The sequence below is a fragment of the Halichoerus grypus genome, chromosome 3 (assembly GCF_964656455.1).
Source record: "Halichoerus grypus chromosome 3, mHalGry1.hap1.1, whole genome shotgun sequence".
Classification (NCBI taxonomy): Eukaryota; Metazoa; Chordata; class Mammalia; order Carnivora; family Phocidae; genus Halichoerus; species Halichoerus grypus.
The window spans coordinates 169,389,003-169,410,116 of NC_135714.1; the positions used below are offsets into that span (position 1 = coordinate 169,389,003).

Consider the following 21,114-nt stretch of genomic DNA (forward strand, 5'->3'; position numbering starts at 1 on the left):
CATTTCCAAATATCTTCTCCTATTCAATAGATTGCCTTATTTGTTGATAGTATCCTTTGGTGTGCAAAAGCTTTTTAGTTTGATGCAGTCTCAATAGTTTATCTTTGCTTTTGTCTCCCTTGCTTGCGGAGACAGATCCAAAAAAATATTAAGGCTGTTGTCCAATACATACATACATACATACATACGTACATACTTCCTATGTTTTCTTCTAGGAGTTTTATGGTTTCAGGTCCTAATTTAGGTCTTTAATCCATTTGAATTTACTTTTGTGTATGGTATACGGAAATGGTCCAATTTCAGTCATTTGCATGTAGGTGTACAGTTTTCCCAAGACCATTAATGAAGAGACTGTCTTTTTTCCCCATTGTATATTCTTGCTTCCTTTGTTATACATTAATTGGCCATATAAGCATGGGGTTATTTCTGGCTCTCTATTCTGTTCTATTGATGTATGTATCTACTTTTGTGTTGGTACCATACTGTATTGATTACTATAGCTTTGTAGTATATCTTGAAAACTGGGATTGTGATACCTCCAGCTTTTTTGTTCTTTCTCAAGTGTGCTTTGGCTGTTGGTGGTCTTTTTTTTCTTTTTTTTTTTTAAAGATTTTTTATTTATTTATTTGACAGAGAGAGACACAGCGAGAGAGGGAACACAAGCAGGGGGAGTGGGAGAGGGAGAAGCAGGCTTCCCGCGGAGCAGGGAGCCCGATGCGGGGCTCGATCCCAGGACCCTGGGATCATGACCTGAGCCGAAGGCAGACGCTTAACGACTGAGCCACCCAGGCGCCCCTGTTGGTGGTCTTTTGTGGTTCCATACAAATTTTAAGAGTATTTGTTCTAGTTCTGTGAGAAATGCTGTTGGTATTTTCTTTTTTCAAAGATTTATGTATTTCTTTTAGAGAGAAGGAGAGACAGAAATGAAGTGGGAGGAGGGGCAGAGGGAGAGAATCTTCAAGCAGACTCCCCACTGAGTGCAGAGCCTGTTGCAGGGCTTGCTCTCATGACCCATGAGACCATGACCTGAGCCGAAACCAAGAGTCAGATACTTAACCAACTGAGACACACAGGTGCACCGAAAATGCTGTTGGTATTTTCATAGGGATTACATTGAGTTTGTAGATTGCTTTGGGTAGTATGGACGTTTTAACAATGTTAATTCTTCCAGTGTATGAGTGTGGTATGTCTTTCCACTTGTTTTTGTTGTTTTTAGTTTATTTCATTGGTGTCTTACAGTTTTCAAAGTACAGGTCTTGAATCTCCTTGATTAAATTTATCCCTAGGTATTTTATTCGTTTTGAGGCAATTGCAAATGGGATTGTTTTCTTAATTTCTCTTTCTGCTATTTCTTTATTAATGTATAGAAATGGAGCAGATTTTTGAGTATTAATTTGGTATCCTGCAACTTTACTGAATTTATTTATTCTAATATTTTGGTGAAGTCTTTAGGGTTTTCAATGTATACTATCATGTCATCTGCAAATCGTGACCATTTTACTTTTTCACTAATTTGGATGCATTTCATTTCTTTTTCTTGTTTGATTGCTGTGACTAGGACTTTAGTAGTGTGTTGAGTAAGTAGTGTGGCGAGGATGGACATCCTTGTTTTGTTCCTGCTCTTAGAGGAAAGCTTTCCACTTTTCACCATTGACTAGGACGTTAGCTGTGGGTTTTTCATATAGGTTCTTTATTATGTTGAGGTATTTGCCCTCTAAACCCATTTTATTGAAAGTTTTTATCATGAATGGGTGTTGAATTTTATCAAATGTTTTTCTGCATCTATTGAGATGATCATATGATTTTTATCCTTTAGTTAACGTGGTGTAACATGTTGATTGAATTGTGGATATTGAACTGTCCTTATTATCCCGGAATGAATCCCACTTGATCATAGTGAATGAACCATTTAATGTATTGTTGAATATGGTTTGCTAATATTTTGTTGAGTATTTTTGCATCTATGTTCATCAGGGATATTGGCCTGTAATTTCCTTTTTTTTTTTTTTTAAATTGCCTCTTTGTTGGGCGCCTGGGTGGCTCAGTTGGTTAAGCGACTGCCTTCGGCTCAGGTCATGATCCTGGAGTCCCAGGATCGAGTCCCACATCGGGCTCCCTGCTCGGCAGGGAGTCTGCTTCTCCCTCTGACCCTCCCCCCTCTCATGTGCTCTCTCTCTCTCTCTCATTCTCTCTGTCTCAAATAAATAAATAAAATCTTTAAAAAAAAAAAATAAATAAATAAATTGCCTCTTTGTTTAGTTTTGGTATCAGGACAATGATGGCCTCATAGAATACATTTGGAAGCATTTCTTCCTCTTCTATATTTTTAGAATAGTTTGAGAAGGATAAGTATTAACTCTTCTTTAAGTGTTTCATAGAATTCACCTGTGAAGCCATCAAGTCCTGGACTTTTCTTTCTTGGTTGTGTTTTGATTATTGATTCAATTTCATTATTAGTCACTGGTTTGTTCAGATTTTCTATATTTTCATGATTCACTCTTGGAAAATTGTATATTTCTAGCAATTTATCCACTTGTAGTTCATCCACTTTGTTGGCATATAATTTTTTATAGTAGTTTCTTATAATCTTTTGTATTTCTGTAATGTTGGCTGTAACTCTCTTTCATTTCTTTTTTTTTTTTTTTTTTAAGATTTTATTTATTTATTTGACAGAGAGAGACACAGCGAGAGAGGGAACACAAGCAGGGGGAGTGGGAAGGGGAGAAGCAGGCTTCCCGCTGAGCAGGGAGCCCGATGTGGGGCTCGATCCCAGGACCCTGAGGTCATGACCTGAGCTGAAGGCAGTCGCTTAACCAACTGAGCCACCCAGGCGCCCCTCTTTCATTTTCTGATGTTCTTTATTTGAGTTCTCTTTTTTTCTTGATGAGTCTGGCTTAAGGTTTATCAAATTTTGTTTATCTTTTCAAAGAACTAGCTGTTAGTTTTACTAATCTTTTCTTTCTGTTTTTTTGTTAAGTCTCTATTTCATGTATTTCCACTCTGATCTTTATTATTTCTTTCCTTTTTCTAACTTCGGGCCTTGTTCATTCTTTTTCTTTTTTTTTTTTTCTTTTTTTTTTTTTTAATTTTTTATTGTTATGTTAATCCCCTTACATTACATCATTAGTTTTAGATATAGTGTTCCATGATTCATTGTTTGTGCATAACACCCAGTGCTCCATGCAGAACGTGCCCTCCTCAATACCCATCACCAGGCTAACCCATCCTCCCAACCCCCTCCCCTCTAGAACCCTCAGTTTGTTTTTCAGAGTCCATCGTCTCTCATGGTTCTTCTCCCCCTCCGATTTCCCCCCCTTCATTCTTCCCCTCCTGCTACATTCTTCTTCTTCTTTTTTTCTTTCTTAACATATATTGCATTATTTGTTTCAGAGGTACAGATCTGAGATTCAACAGTTTCTGAAGATGTAACATTAGATTGTTTATGAGAGTTTTCTTGTTTCTTGAGGCAGGTCTCTATTGCTATAAACATCTCTCTTAAAACAATTTTTGCTGGGTACCAAAGATTTTGAACCATTGTGTTTCAATTTTTTTTGTCTCCAGGTATTCTTTTTTCTTTCCTCTTTGATTTCTTTGTTAACGTTGGTTGTCTAGTAGCATGTTGTTTTCCATCCACATGCTTGTATTGTTTCCAGTTTTTTTTCTTGTAATTGATTTAGTTTCATGTAATTATGATTGGAAACAATGCTCAATAGGATTTCAATCTTCTTAAATCTGTTGAGACTTATTTTGTGACCTAATGTGTGATCTATCCTGGAGAATATTCCATGTGCACTTTAAAAGAATATTCTGCTCTTTTTGGAAGGAATGTTCTGTACTTAACTGTTAAGTCCATCTTGTCTAATGTGTCATTCAAAGCCATTATTTCTTTATTGATTTTCTATCTGGATGATCTATGCATTAATGTAAGTGAGGTGTTAATTGTATTGCTATCAATTTCTCCCTTGATGTCTGTTAGTCATTGCTTTGTGTATTTAGGTGGTCCTATGTTGGGCACTTATAATTGTTATATCTTGTTTCTGGATTTATCCTTTTCATTATGTAATGTCCTTCTTTATCCCCTGTTACAATCATTGTTTTATTATTAAAGTCTACTTTATATGATATAAGTAGTGCTATCCCAACTTTTTTTTTTTCTCTTGCATGACATGTCTTTTTCCATCCCTTCACTTTTGCTTTATATGTGTGTTTAGGTCTGAAGTTAATTAGCATTCAATGGGTCTTCCTTTTTGGGGGGGGGTAGGTCTCAGGAGTAGAATTTAGTGATTCGTCACTTCATATAACACCCAGTGCTCATCCCGACAAGTGCCCTCCTTAATGCCCATCACCCATTTAGTGCATCTCAATACCCTTCTCTCCTACAGCAACCCTCTGTTCACTACAGTTAAGAGTCTCTTATGGCTTCCCTCCTTCTCTATTTTTAATCTTAGTTTATTTTTCCTTCCTTTCTCCCATGTTCATCTGTTTTGTTTCTTAAATCCCACATATGAGGGAAATCATATGATATTTGTCTTTCTCTGACTGACTTATTTCACTTAGCATAATACACTCTAGTTCCATCCACATTGTTGCAAATGGCAAGATCTCATTTTCCTTTTTTTAAGATTTTATTTATTTATTTGAGAGAGAGAGAGTGCATGAGCAGTGGGGAGGGGCAGAGGAAGAAGGAGAAACAGACTCCCACCTGAGCAGGGAGCCTGACGCCGTGCTCATTTGCAGGACTCTGAGATCATGACCTGAGCCACAGGCAGATGCTTAACTGACTGAGCCACCCAGGTGCCCCAAGATTTCATTCTTTTTGATGGCTGAGTAATACTCTGTATGTATGTATGTGTACGTATATATATATACACATATATATAATGTAAAAAACATCTTCTTTATCCATTCATCAGTTGATAACATTTGGGCTCTTTTTCATAATTTGGCTATTTTTTTTTTTAAGATTTTATTTATTTGAGAGAGGGAGAGGGAGAGAGAGCATGAGCAGAGGGGAGGGGGGAGAGGGAGAGGGAGAAGCAGACTCCCCACTGAGCAGGGAGCCCGATGCGGGACTTGATCCCAGCATCCTGGGATTATGACCTGAGCTGAAGGCAGATGCTTAAACAACTGAGTCACCCAGGTGCCCCTTGGCTATTGTTGATAGTGCTGCTGTAAACATTGGAGTGCATGTGCCCCTTCAAATAAGTGTTTTTGTATCCTTTGGATAAATACCTAGTAGTGCAATTGCTGGGTCATAGGTAGGCATCTTCCTTTTTTTATGCATTCAGTCACCCTATGACTTTTGATCAGAGAATTTTTTTTTTAAGATTTTATTTGAGAGAGAGAGAGAGCATGAGCAAAGGGGAGGGGCAGAGGGAGATGGAGAAGCAGACTCCCCCCTGAGCAGGGAGCCCAATGCGGGGCTCGATCCTAGGACCCTGGGATCATGACCTGAGCCAAAGATAGACACTTAACCAACTGAGCCATATAGGCGCCCCAAGAATTCAGTTTATTTACATTTACAGTGATTATTGAAAGCACCCAACATGCATAAAACAGTTAATACATAAAATACATAAAACAGTTAATAACAAACATAAAGAAAATAATCGATACTAATACAATAATAGGAGGGGACTTCACCACTCCACTTACATCAATGGACAGATCATCCAAATAGAACTTCAACAAGGAGGGCGCCTGGGTGGCTCAGTTGGTTAAGCGACTGCCTTCGGCTCAGGTCACGATCCTGGAGTCCCGGGATTGAGTCCCGCATCGGGCTCCCTGCTCAGCGGGGGGTCTGCTTCTCCCTCTGACCCTCTTCCCTCTGACCCTCTTCCCTCTCGTGCTATCTCTCATTCTCTCTCTCAAATAAATAAATAAAATCTAAAAAAAAAAAAAGAAATTCAACAAGGAAACAGGCGCTTTGAATAACATACTGGGCCAGAGTGATTTAACAGACATGTTCAAAACATTCTATCCTAAAACAGCAGAATGTGTATATGGAACATTCTTCATAATAGATCACATATTAGGCCACAAAACAAGTCCCTCAACAAATTCAAAAAATCAAAGTCATATCATGTATCTTTTTTGGCCACAATGCTATGAAACTAGAAATCAACCACAAAAAAAAATCTGGGAAGAACACAGATACATGGAGGTTAAATAATATGCTCCTAAACAATGAATGGGTCAACCTAGAAATCAAAGAAGAAATCAAAACTTATAAGGAAACAAATGAAAATGAAAACACAACAGTCCCAAATCTTTGGAATGCAGCAAATGTGGTTCTAAGAGGGAAGTTTGTCGCAATGTAGGCCTACCTCAAGAAGCAAGAAAAACCTCAAATAACCTAACCTTATACCTAAAGGAGCTAGAAAAAGAGGAACAAGCAAAAACCCAATCCCAGTAAAAGGAAAAAAATAATAAAAATTAGAGTAGATATAAATGATAGAGAAAGTAACAGCAACAACCACCACCACAACAAAAACCCACTAGAACATATCAATGAAACCAGGAGCTGGTTCTTTGAAAATATCAACAAAACTGATAAACCTATGGCAAGACTCATTAAAAAAAAAAGAGATTGAGAGAGGATCCAAATGAAATCACTAAAGAGGAGAAGTAACAACCAACACCATAGAAATACAAGCAATTAAAACAATATTATGAAAACCTAATTGGACAACCTAGAAAAAGTGGATAAATTCCTAGAAACATGTGACCTACAAAAACTAAAGCAGGAAGAAATAGAAAATTTGAACAGATTGATTACCAGCAATGAAATGAATCAGTAGTCAGGAAACTACCAAAAAACAAACGTCCAGGAACAGCTTCAAAGGAGAATTCTATCAAACAGTTAAAGAAATTAATACCTATTCTTCTCAAACTATTACAAAAAATACAAGAGGAAGGAAAACTTCCAAATTTATTCTGTGAGGCCAGTTATCACCCTGATATCAAAACCAGAGAAAGATACCACAAAAAAAGAATAGGCTAATATCTCTCATGACTGTGGATGCAAAGATCCTCAACAAAATATTAGCAAACTGAATCCAGCAATACATTAAAAAAATCATACACCATCATCAACTGGGATTTATTCCCAGGATGTAAATGTGGTTCAGTATTCGTAAAACAATCATTGTGATATGTCACATCAATAAGAGGAAGGATAAAAACCATATGATCATTTCAACAGCCTTTAGAGCCTACTGGCCTCTCTGAAGTCTTAGGGCCATAAAAACTTGAGTGCCCTTTCCTATTCTGACTCACTTCCAGGGTTATGCATTGCTCTTTAGCAAAACAGAAGAGCCTCTAGTACATTAGTACCTTTAGTGTTTCAAAGGGGGGTAGGGGAAGGTGTTGGTGCAAACATAAGGGCACAGGCTCAGAAAATAACATTTCAGCATTGCAAGAGAGGATAAAGACCATACAGTCATTTCAGTAGATGCAGAAAAAGCATTTTACAAAGTACAACATCCATTCATGATAAAAGCCTTCAACAGAGTAGGTTAGAGGGAACATACCTCAACATAATAAAGGCCATATATGAGAAACCCATAGCTAATATCATACTCAGTGGTGAAAAGCTGAGAGCTTTCCCCTAAGGTCTGGAATAAGATAAGGATGTCTACTCTTACCACTTTTATTCAACATGGTACTGAAAGTCCTAGCTACAACAATCAGACAAGAAAAAGATATGAAAGGAATCTAGATTTGTGAAGAAGAAGTAAAACTGTCACTATTTGCAGATGACATGAAACTATAGAAAACCCTAAAGACCATCAAAAAACTACTAGAACTGATGAATGAATTCAGTAAAGTTGCAGGATACAAAATCAATGGACAAAAATCTGTTGCATTTCTATACAGTACTAATGATGTGATAGAAAGAGAAATTAAGAAACAGTCCCATTTACAATTGCACCAAAAACAATGAAATATCTAGGAATAAACTTAACCAAAGAGGTGAAAGACGTGTACTCTGAAAACTATAAAACACTGAAGAAAGAAATTTAAGACAATGCAAAGAAAGGGAAAGACATTCCATGCTCATGAGTTAGAAGAACAAATATTGTTAAAATGTCTATACTACCAAAAGCTGTCTATATATTTATGCAATGTCTATGAAAATACCAACAGCTTTTTTCACAGAACTAGAACAAACCTAAAATTTGGAACCATGAAAGACCTCGAATAGCCAAAGCAATCTTGAAAAACAAAACTGGAGGTATCACAATCCCAGACTTAAAGTTATATTACAAAGCAGTAGTAATCAAAACAGTATAATACCGGGGGGCGCCTGGGTGACTCAGTCATTAAGCATCTGCCTTCGGCTCAGGTCATGATCCCAGGACCCTGGGATCGAGCCCCGCATCGGGCTCCCTGCTCTGAGGGAAGCCTGTTTCTCCCTCTCCCACTCCCCCTGCTTGTGTTCCCTCTCTCGCTGTGTCTCTCTCTGTCAAATAAATAAATAAAATCTTAAAAAAAAAAAACAGTATAATACCGGCATAAACATAGACACATAGAGTGGCACCTGGGTGGCTTAATCAGTTGAGTGTCTGACTCTTTTTTTTTTTTTTAAGATTTTATTTATTTATTTCACAGAGAGAGATAGCGAGAGCAGGAACACAAGCAGGGGGAGTGGGAGAGGGAGAAGCAGGCTTCCCGCTGATCAGGGAGCCCAATGCGGGGCTCGATCCCAGGACCCTGGGATCATGACCTGAGCTGAAGGCAGACGCTTAACAACTGAGCTACCTGGGCACCCAGAGTGTCTGACTCTTGATTTCAACTCAAGCCTTGGGCTCAGGGTCGCGAGTTAAAGCCCCAAGTTGGGCTCTACGCTGGGAGCCTCATTAAAAAAGAAAAAAATACATAGATCAATGGGACAGAATAGAAAACCCAGAAATATACCCATGCTTATATGGTCAATTAATCTTCAACAAAGCAGGCAAGAATATATAATGGGGGAAAGACAGTCTCTTTAATAATGGTGTTGATAAAACTGTACAGCTGCATGCAAAAGAATGAAAATGGACCACTTTCTGTCACTACACACAAAATTAAACTCAAAATGGATTGAAGACCTGAATGTGAGACCTGAAACCATAAAAAATCTAGAAGAGAGCATAGGCAGTGATTCCTCTGACATCAGCCATTTTAACATTTTTCTAAATTTGTCTCCTGAGGTAAGGGAAATAAAAGCAAAAATAAACTATTGGGACTACCTCAAAATAAAAAGCTTCTGCACAGCAAAGGAAACCATCAACAAAACAAAAAGAGAGCCTACTGAATGGGAGAAGATACTCGGAAATGATATATCTAATAAAGGGTTAGTATCCAAAATATATGAAGAACTTATACAACTCAACACCAAAAAAACACAAATAATACAATTAAAAAATGGGCAGAAGATATGAACAGACATTTCTCCAAAGAAGACATCCAGATGGCCAAGAGACACATGAAAAGATGCTCAACATCACTAATCATCAGGGAAATGCAAATGAAAACCATGATGAGATATCACCTCACACCTATCAGAATGGCTAAAATCAAAAACACAAGAAACAATAAGTGCTGGAAAGGATGTGGAGAAAAAGGAATCCTCGTGCACTGTTGGTGGGAATGGAAACTGGTGCAACCACTGTGGAAAACAGTATGGAGGTTCCTCAAAAAATTTAAAATAGAACTAGCCTGTGATTCAGTAATCACTGTACTGGGTATTTACCCCAAAAGTACAAAAGCACTAATGAACAGGATACATGTACCCCTATGTTTATCGCAGCATTATTTACAATAGCCCAATTATGGAAGCAGCCCAAGTGTCCATTGTTGGATGAATAAAGAAGATGTGGTATACATATACAATGGCATATTATTCAGCCATAAAAAATAATGAAATCTTGTCATTTGCAACAATATGGAAGGAGCTACAGAGTGTAATGCTGTGTGAAATAAGTTGGAAAAAGACAAATACCTTATGATCTCACTCATATGGAATTTAAAACAATAGATGAGCAACGGAAAAAAAAGGTGAGAAAGACAAACCAATGAGTCTTAACTATAGAGAGATGGTTACCAGAGGGGAGGTTGTTTAGAGGATGGGTAAAATAGGTGATGGGGATTAAAGAGTACACCTTACTATGATGAAAAAAATAATAAGTAATTGTTGATAGGTCTGTAGATACTGCCATTTTGTCAGCTGTTCTCTGGTTGTTTTTGTTGTTCTTCTGTTTTCCTTTCTTTTGCTCTCTTCCCTTGTAATTTGATGATTTTTTTTAGTGTTTGCTTGGATTCTGTTCTCTTTATGTTTTGTGTATCTATTATGGGCTTTTGGTTTGTGGTTACCATGAGATTCATATATAACATCCTATGTATGTATAGCAGTCTATATTACGTTGAAGGTGCTTAAGTTCAAACACATTCTAAAAGTAGTACATTTTTGCTCCTTCCCCTGCATGTTTTATGTACATGATGTCATATTTTACATCTATTTTGTGTATGTCTTTTTTTTTTTTTTTTAAGTAAGCTCTACACCTAACGTGGAGCTTGAACTCATGACCCTGAGATCAAGATTCACATGCTCTGCTCGCTAAGCCAGCCAGGCGCCCTTATCGTGTGTGTGTGTGTGTGTGTGTGTGTGTGTGTGTGTCTCAACTGGTTTCTGTAGATATAATTGATTTTGCTACTTTTGTATTTTAATCTTCATACTAGTTTTATGAATGATCTACTACCTTTACTGTATGTTTGCTTTACCAGTGAAATTTTTTCCTTTCATAATTTTGTTACTTATAGTTTTGACGTTTTCTTTTCTGTTTAAATCCATTTAACATTTCTTGTAAGGCTGGTTTAGTACTGATGAACTCCTTTAACTTTTGTTTGGGAAATTTTATATCTCCTTCAATTCTGAATGACAACTGTGGCTTTTTACTTTAGGAGTTTGAATATATCATACCAGTTATTTTTGGCCTGCAAAGTATCTGTGAAAAATCAGCTGATACCCTTATGGGGTTTCCCTTGTATATAACTATTTTATTTTCTCTTGCTGCTTTAATGATTTTCTCTTTAATTTTTGGCATTTTAATTATGTGTCTTGGTGTGAACCTTCTTGGGTTCATCTTTTTTGGGGCTCTCTGTGTTCACTATGCTTGGATGTCTGTTTCCTTCCCCAATTTAGGGAAGTTTTCAGCTATTATTTCTTCAATAAGTTTTCTGCCACTTTGTCTATTTCTTCTGCCTATAATGTGATTGTTAGTATGTTGTCATAGAGATCTCTGACCTTTCCTCATTTTTTAAAAATTCTTTTTTCTGGGTGCCTGGGTGGCTCAGTTGGTTAAAGGACTGCCTTTGGCTCAGGTCATGATCCCAGGGTCCTGGGTCGAGTCCCACATTGAACTCCCCCTGCTGTGCGGGGAGCCTGCTTCTTCCTCTCCCTCTGCCTGCCACTACCCCTGCTTGTGCGCTCTCTCTCTCTCTCTGTGTCAGATAAATAAAATCTTTTAAAAAAATAAAAATTCTTTTTTCTTTCTGTTCAGCTTGGGTGCTTTCCACTACCTTGTCTTCCAGTCATTGAACTGTTCTTCTGCATCTTCTAATCTGTTGTTGATTCCCTCAAGTGTATTTTTTATTGCACTTATTGTATTTTTCAGCCTTTTTTTTTTTAAGATTTTATTTATTTATTTGAGGGAGAGCTCGAGAGAGAGCAGAGAGCACAAACCGGGAGAGGGAAGGGTCAGAGGGAGAGGGAGAAGCAGACTCCTCGCTGAGCAGGGAGCTGGAAGCGGGGCTCAATCCAAGGACCCCGAGATCGTGACCTGAGCCAAAGGCAGACGCTTAACCGACTGAGCTACCCAGGCGCCCCTATTTTTCAGCTTTGGTTGGTTCTTTTTATATTTTATCTTGTGATGGTCTCACTGAGTTCATCCACTCTTCTCTCAAGTCCAGTGAACATGTTTATGACCATTACTTTGAACTCTTCGTTAGGTTACTTATCTCCATTGTGTTTGGTTTTTTTCTTCAGGTTTTGTCTTGTTCTTTTGTTTGGAACATAATCCTCTGTCCCCTCATTTTTTCTGATTTTCTGTGTTTGTTTCTATGTATTAAGTACGTCAGCTATGTCTTCTGGTCTTGAAGGTATTGGTCTTATGTAGAAGGTGTCCTGTGGGGCCCAGTAGCACAGTCCTCCCTGGTCACTAGAATCAGGTGTTCCAGTGGTGTTCTCTGTGTAGGCTGCATGTGCCCTTCACTTGTTGTCTGGGCATGTGTATTGCTGCCATTTTGGCCGGTGGGGCTGGTTCCTGCACAGCTGGCTGAGAGCCTCAGCCACAACTGGTACAGCCGTGCTGGTGGGCAGGCCTGGCTCTTCTCCCTCTCTGGGGCAGGAATTGCTTTGGAGCAGGTGCTGGTTCTAGCCAGGACTGCTGACTGGGTGCAGCAGGATAGGAGCCATTTTGAAAGGGTGCCTGCCAGGGTGGGATGGTTGGGTAAGGCAGGTCCACAGGTGAATGCTGGGATGGGGTGAGCATGGCTAACATGGCTAGCAAGGCTAGCAAGGTAGATAGAGAGTTATCAGAACTGTCTCCCATGGCCATCCGGCTACCTTGGCCAAAGGAAGGCAGGAAGAATGGCGCCTTACCAGCACTTACTTTTCCAGAGAAAGTGTCTGTAGATCTCTGCCTCTCTGACACATGCCCTAAAATTAATAGATGTCCTTCACGTATAATGCAGGTGCTTTTCAAACTGTTGGTCTCTGCTGGTTCTCAGACCAAGTGATAGTATAAAACATTGGGTTTTTAAGAGCAGAGAATTGGTTTCCTGTAACCCTCCAGCTCTCATGGAGTTCAACCGCTGATTTTCAAAGCTAGACTTTATGAAGGCTTGTGTTTCCAGTGCAGTTCCCCAGGGCTGGGGGTGTCCAGTGTTAGGCTTCATCCCCTCCCTTTTCAGAGTTGACCTTTGTACCTGTGATAGCCCTCCCACTTGTGGGATGCTGTGCAAGGGGTTTGAATCCTGACCTCATCTCTGCTCCTCTTACCCTTCTCAATGTGGACTTCTCTTTATGTCTTTAGCTGTGGAGGAACTGTTTTTCCAGTCGTCAGTTTCAGAGCAAATTATATTATAAGGTAATTGTTGCCTTGATGTGTCTGTGGGAGGTGGTGAGCTCAGGATCCTCCTAGTGTGCCATCTTCCTAAGATCTGGGTTTTCTATTTTTGCAAAGAATGCTGTTGGGATTTTGACAGGGATTGCATTGAATCTGTAAATAGGTCACTTTGGGTAGTACTGACATCTTAAAAATTTTAAGTCTTCCAGTCTGGGAACACAAGATGTCTTTCCATTTTTTTGTTTCTTTAATTTCCTTCAGCAATGTATTATACTTATGATAAATTTCTTTGTCTTAAGCTTTACAAATAGTTGCCATTTGTTGCCATACCAAAAGCCAGTCCAAAGGGTTTCATAAGCAGTTTAACCTATAAACCACAGACTTACACATTTGTAAACTTTCATTCAGACTTTGTTTCTTGACCCAGGGTTTGGGTATTATTTCTTTCTTCATATTAGAGCTTCCTGGCTTCTTTCCAGGGCCACATAACTGGATAATTTTGGTTTCTCATTTCAAAGAATAACGAAGGACCGTAAGTCATAAGTAAATGACGTACTTTGTTTCTGTATCAGAGCCACTGTTTTCCTTGACATCTTACTTCATTTAGACCTACTTAATGTCATTTTCTCATAGCTGAGATGATCACATTTTTTTAAAGATTCATTTATTTATTTTAGAGAGAACATGAGTAGGAAGAGAGAGAGAGAGAGAGAGAATCTCAAGCAGACTCCCTACTGAGCGCAGAGCCCAACACGGGGCTCCATCCCATAACTCCGAGATCATGACCTGAGCCGAAACCAAGAGTCAGACGCTTAACCAGCTGAGCCACTCAGGCACCCCTAGATGATCACATTTTGAAGACCATCTAATCTAGCTTTCAGTTCGTCTTAATTATCCCATTATTTTCTACATTTTTGGTTCTGTACTCATAGTTGCTCATCACATTTAACTTCCTGAGCTATAGGCCATGTTCAGCATCTCAGGCTGTTTGTTCATATTCTCTGGTTATACTTTGACTTTTTTAACATTCTACTACCAGATTTTACAATCTTGTATCTTCTCCTTTATGGAAAGAAACCAAAAGAAAGACTTTCCAATTACATGGTTTATATCTATACTCTGAAAAATAGTAACTATCTTTTTCCAATGAGAAGGGAATGGTTTTCTAGTGTCATAGAGAAATGTTGTTTAGTTAGGTATGTACTGGTACTTCAATGAAATGGTTCATGTGCTGTTCTCTGATAGATTGTTTTCACCAGAGAGTAGCTTTCTTCCAGAGACTGTTTATTCAGTCACAAGAAAGTAATATTTAAAATAAATAATCTACCAAAATTTAAGGTATTTAAATAGAGTTCAAGTAGCTTTATTACATTTATATTTTATTTTATTTTATCTTATTTATTTAATTTGAGGTGGGGAGAGGAGCAGAGGGAGAGGGAGAAGCAGGCTCTTCTGGGGTTTGATCAGGTGCCCCTGATTTAGAGGTTTTATCACTGTTGAGTATTAGCTCACCCAGAGAATAAAGGCTCTTATATAATAGAGTAATGCTGGGATTTTGTGGACTTAAAATATTGCTGTTAAAAATGTTCAAGTTTAGGGGCTCCTGGGTGGCTCAGTCGGTTAAGCGCCTGCCTTTGGCTCAGGTCATGATCCCAGGGTCCTGAGATTGAGTCCCTCATTGGGCTCGCTGCTCAGCAGGGAGCCTACTTCTCTCTCTCCCTCCCCCACTCTGTGCTCTTTCTCTCACTCTCTTGCTCTCTCAAATAAAATCTTTAAAAAAAATAAATAAAAAATAAAAATATTTAAGTTTAGAAGGCGCTGTTATAGCCAAATGGAATTAAGCTGTGAATCAGATGGATATCTTCACCCTCACCCTGCCAACCTAACCACCACTTCTGATTTCCAATACCCACATGTCTTATCTCATCCTTTATATCAGCCACTAAATTCTTGCCTTTGAGTCTCTGTTTTAATTCTTAATGTTAAGATATTAGTGGTATTTTAGGTTTGGGCTTTTCTATATGCTACAGTTTGATTTTCTGTTTTTTTCTGTACCCCTCCCCTCATAGGTGGAAAGATCTAATTAGAAATGGATGAGTGTTCAAATGCATAATAATATAATTACATAGTTGCTTATTTTGAAGGAATTTCACAGAAGAAATAAATGTGTTAATTGTTCTTCATATGATTTGTAAGCCCGCAGTTACATCAAATCTACAAGGTACTAGGCCTCTGGATTTCATCATTTGCCAGTTGAACCTGAAATCAGGCCATACTCAGTGATCTTAGAACTCCTCCTAGAGTAACCTGGAATGTTCGGTCCTGGAATTGGAGACAGTTATATACCATCATTTACATTTATGAAGTTACCAGTAGTTCTTGGTTGAAAATCAGACCCATAAAGAAACTGATTCGGGGCATCTGGCTGGTTTAGTCAGTAGAGCATACGATTCTTGATCTTGGGGTCCTGAGTGGGAGCCCCACATTGGATGTAGGGATTACTTAAAAAAACAAAATCTTAAAAAAAAAAGAAAACTGGTTCATCTGGCAATATTTTATATTCAAAGTTTATTATATTTTATTCAACAGAAATGCACATCAGAACATTCACCCAGAAAACCAAGAGCTAGTAAGGGTGCTTCGGGAGCAACTTCAAACAGAACAGGTACTGTTGTTATATAAATATGTGCATTTATATAAAGAGTAACATTATTATTGCCTTTGCATATGAAATTGTGATGAAACAATTACTTTTTGGAAACATGGACTGATTTCCTGCTTTATTAATTATTCTATAGATTGTATATTTTCAGATTAGGTAAATGACCAGTCTTAACTACTCAGATGTTTTTATGTGAGTGTTTTTTTTTAAACTTGCTTTAAAAACAGCCTCTGACCAATCTCTTAGGAAGCAACTGGAATTTCCAAAGGCAGAGAGTAAGCTAAGAGAGACAGAGGACCAAGAAGCAGGGACATGGGAGAAAGCCCTGGAGAAGAGAGCTCCTGAAGACAGCTGGGCAGTGTGGTATGGGAGGGAACACTTCTGGGAAAAGGAAGCCCAAAACAGAGTGTGGAACCTGACAGAACTTTTGTGGGGGAAGAGAGGTGGAGGGCAGTTCTGATAGAGCTTTGGGGGAAATAAAGAGCCACATTTTCTTAATAGGAATGCTGATCACTGAGTTACCTAAAAATAGTGCTCCAGATATACTGGGCAGGAGGATGGGGCTGGAATACAGCTAACTTCTTTATTTCAACAGGAGGACAGTAGATGTCTGAAGTTGGTAAATTAAGAAATAGCAGTGTAAGCATATGATTTTTAATTATGTAGGTAAATATCAGAAAATACAAGTTAAAAAGCTAAACTGGTTGCTATCAGGGTGCAGAGGTGGGAGGTGGATTGAGCAGGGTCTGGCCATTTTTCAATAAAAGCCTTTTGATTTGCAAAAAACAAACAAAAAAACCAAAAAAAAAACCCCAGCAGTTTTCCTGTTATTTATTTGTGACGAAATAATCACTGTCTAATTGGCTTTAATGAAATGTAGTGGAAAAACTATTTTTTTTTCCCAAGACCTACATATTCCCAGAAGACCTACAAAGAGATGACTACAAGGGGTGGCTTTTTTTTTTTTTCCTCTTCTTTTTCTGCAGTGGTCAAAGTTAGCAAACTAGTTAGGCAAAGAAGAAAACTTTTCTTTCTCTTCTGTGCTTTTAACCAGATGGACTGTGTAAGAACCAGAAATGTAATATATTTCATAAAGCCTGGAATAAGTTGGATATTGTACACCTTCATGCCAAAATAGCTAGTATCAAAAAATTAAAATTAAAAATTGATTTCCCATTCACCAACCAAAATCTAATTCCAAAGAGTGTTTTACAGTTTCTCCATTCACCAAATATTTATTAAACATCCATATGCTAGACATTGTTCTAGGCATTGAGGATTCAGTTGTGAGCTAAACAAACAAGAATTCTCCTGCCTTCATAAAACTTAAATTCACTGATGCAAAAATAGTTTAAGAATGTTAGTAGTAATCTGTTCCAGAGCTACTGTTATTAATAATTCGTGCTGGTATAGTGTTTTATAATTTACAGAATGCTTTCATCTACAGCTATCTTATTTAATCTACAACATGGTCCGTAAGGCAACAATTATCATTCCCATCTAACATATTAGATCACTAAGATGGTACTTAAATTCACGCTGGCATTACATGAATGGATCTGGCTCTACAGAAGTCCCACACTGAGTCGCATCTTCCACATCCCTTTGTACCACTGTATAGTTCACCTCCCTCACACCTTCCTCAGGCATGGCATTTAGCTCTAGTTAGAATAAAGCTAGTGACTTAGCCCTTTCTGTGCTGTCCTATATGGTAGCCACTACCCGTATGTAGCTAATTTAATTTTAAATTAAAATTAAATAAAATTTAAAATTCAGTACTTTATAGTTACACTAGTCACCTTTCAAGTACTCAATACCCACAGATAAAAATTTCCATTACTGCATAAAGTTCTGTTGGACAGCACTGGCAAGTGGTTTTTGTTGTTTTGTTTTGTTTTAGTTAATTTCCAAAGAATAATAATGAAGACAAAAGATAGAGAGGGGGACATTAAGAGCTGTATGTTTTTCTTTTTTGCACCATTGAAAATGATATAAAAGACTGTAACATCAACGTGTGGACCATGGCTTATAGAATATTCTAGTATTTTAGGGCTGATTTAAGAAATAGGAGGTTTTTAGTTATGTTTATTAATTTAGGGTGACAAAAATCTTTGATTCAGTTTATAATTAATAGTTCATATTTAGCCAATTTTATAATTTTTTTTGTAATTTGATGTTCTTAATGCTGGCTACTTTGTTTATAAGAGGTGTGCTGGGTGCTGTAAAAATAGGTTTTTATACGTATTTTAAGAGATACACAGTACATACTAGTGTTAGGTACTTTTCTAATTCCTGGGTCACCACAATGAGTCCTATAGATAAAGTCCTTATCCTCCTATCATACATTCTGGTGGGTTCTTTGATATCTGGATGCTTCTTGTAGTGGTGATTCTATTCCACATTCCTATTACAGTCACAACAGTGATATAACTGAGGAACATTAAATTTATTAATCTGACCATGTGAAAGATTAAGCCCAGGTTACCAGTGTATTAAATTTTCCTTCTTCCGAAATGACCAGTATTCTTCTTTGAAAGTTTAATTCTGGACCCTTGGGAGGTACAGCATACATGCAGCACTTGTCAGGAATGTATGAATGAAAAATGTTAAAAATGGTTAAAGCGGGGAGGGGATGGAGGGGACAGGGTAACTGGGTGATGGGCATTAAGGAGGGCACATGATGTAACGAGCACTGGGTGTTATATAAGACTGGTGAATCACTGACTTCTACCTCTGAAACTAATAATACACTATATGTTAATTAATTTTATTTAAATTTAAAAATGATTAAAAGCTAATACTTGGGAAACAGTTTGACATTTCTTTAGCTTTTGCATTAGCTCAGCCTTGAGTTTCTCAGAATAACTTACTTATTCTAACATAGTGGAAGAGAAATTCCGAAGTTAATGTAGGTTTTTGTCTTTATGTCATGTTCAGGAAGGAAGGTAGAGACCATGCAGCTTAAATAAAACAATAATATAGCCTCATAACTTTATCAAACTTCGAAAACTTTAAACCTACTGCACATCTAAAATTTGATGAGGATTATGCACTCTGGACTGTGTCCTTAAGTATAATTGTATTCCTCGAGATAATTTTGTATAACTGTGCATACGTATTTTCTCATCAGGATGCCCCTGCTGCTGCTCGACAGCAGTTCTACACTGACATGTACTGTCCAATCTGTTTACATCAAGCCGCCTTCCCTGTTGAAACAAACTGTGGGCATCTTTTTTGTGGTAAGCAAACAATGCTCTATTTGGGGAAAGTGACTAGGCTGGATTCCTAATGTCACATTTTGTATTACGTGAGTGGGGTAGATTGCTTCTGATATCCCGCTCTACTTGTTAGCCACTTTCATTTAGTGACTGTGAGCTCCAAGATTAAAAAACACTAGTTGTTCAACTTCTTAATAAACAGAAATGTGTTTCTTTGAATGGTAATTCAAGTATATGAATACCATGAGGAATTCACTGAATCCCTCATTGTTTATCACCTTTTGGTAGTTTCATTTTATTATTCATTCTTCCCAAGGCTGGAAGGTTCTCTTAAGGACCCTGCCCAAGACCTTCCCTTTAGCCCTCTTACCTCCATTGTACCCTGCATCAGCACAAAAGTTGTTAGCCTGTTTTTTGTCGTGAGGGTGGTAAGAGAGAATGATGAACCTAGATCATACAGTAGGACAAGAAGAGAATATACATTGCACACTTGCCTAGTATCAGTAAGGGGTGCTTTCTACCTCTGGGTGTTTTTCCTGACCCTCCAGAAAGATTTCATAAAGAATGAGATATCGTATAGTCACTGCTCATTACGGTCCTATGAGATTGGGGAGAGTCAGTTACTGCATGCCTACTATGTGCTGGACACTTAACATCCTTCATCTCCTTGAATCCCACATATGAGGAAACTGAAGCTGAGTTAAGAAATTCTACAAAGGGTAACCCAGCTGCTAAAAGAAAGAGCCAGATTTTAAATGTAGGTCTAACTTCAAACCCTGTGGTCAATTCTGCTATGTGATTAGTAGCTTCTATGACTACTCTCTGCTTAACATTTATCCATTCACTAGACCTGTTGTTTTATTTATAGTATTTCTTTCTGTTTCAATGGCTGTATTCAAGATAGGGTTCTAATTGCTCCCAAAATGTACCCATTTTCCATTTTAAGACAATTTAAAACGTAGCATACAATGATCCTTTAAGTTTCTTTTCCCCCTTTGTATCTGTTGTTTGAGTTTTTATAGAATTACTAGGGATATAAATAATTTGAAATCCATATCATGCAATGCAGGGTTTTCTATACCTATGCTCCTTTAGTAAGTATTGACCAATCCCATTATTGCATCATCCATTAATTTCATCCTCTTCCCTAAGGTTTTTCCCTAAGTTAGCTAACAAGTTATAAAACACTCATTTCAGTGTCCATCTTTATCTGTTGGGAATGCTAATGAGCAGCAAAATCATGAAATAGCGGATAGAGAGAATTAAATGGCCATCAGAGAGAGCAGTACTTTTCCGCCTCTCAAACCTCTGGTAGATATACCTTTTTTTTCTTTCTTTCTTTTTTTTTTTTTTTTTTAAGATTTTATTTATTTGACGGAGAGAGCAAGAGAGCACAAGCAGGGGGAACAGTAGAAGGAGAGGGAGAAGCAGGGTCCCTGCCAAGTAGGGAGCCCAATGTGGGGCTTGATCTGGGGCTCAATCCCAGGACCCCGGGACCATGACCAGAGCCGAGCCGAAGGCAGATGCTCAACCATCTGAGCCACCTGGGCACGCTGGTAGATATTCCTAATCAATTGGACATTCTTTCCGAGTCTAGATATGGCCTCAACCGTCCTTTAACATAGTACTTCAGGCAGGTGTTAAGAATCAGTGAGGTTTGGCAGGCTAGGTGAACTCCATTTCCCAACCCAGGCTTAGGTAATTCACTGAGTGGATAGCCCAGTCAATTGAAAGATGGCTGTATTGTGTTCTTGGTTTCTGGGTCTGAGGTAATTGGGTAGATTGCTTCTGATAGCCTGCTGTACTTGTTAGATACTTTTATTTACTGTCTCTAGGTTCAAAGATTTAAAAAACCAGTCATTCAACTTCTCAATAAACAGAAATGTGTTTCTCTGAATAGTAGTTCAAGTATATATATCAAGAGCACCTTAGCTTAGTTCTATATATGGAACTAAGTTCTGTTCCTTTATAGTGAGCTAAGAATAATAGTAGCAACTGACTTCATCTTACTTGCATTTGTAACCCATATTGTTTTATTTAATTCTTCAGCAGTCCTATGAAGTGTTACCCCATTTTACAAATAGACTCAGAGAGATTATGACCCAGACTAAAGTCAATGAGTCAT

General features: G+C 38.0%; 1 protein-coding gene across 5 annotated transcripts in view; it reads left to right on the forward strand.

Moving 5' to 3' along the window:
- The window catches only part of RNF170 (ring finger protein 170), a 48,814-nt gene that overhangs the window by 14,007 nt on the left and 13,693 nt on the right, over window positions 1–21,114 (forward strand). For all 5 annotated transcript variants that reach the window (XM_036102344.2, XM_036102340.2, XM_036102345.2 and 2 more), the window contains 2 exons: window positions 15,699–15,774; window positions 18,902–19,010. In XM_036102344.2, the coding sequence (XP_035958237.1) occupies window positions 15,699–15,774; window positions 18,902–19,010 (185 nt within the window). The remainder of the gene's footprint in view (window positions 1–15,698; window positions 15,775–18,901; window positions 19,011–21,114) is intronic.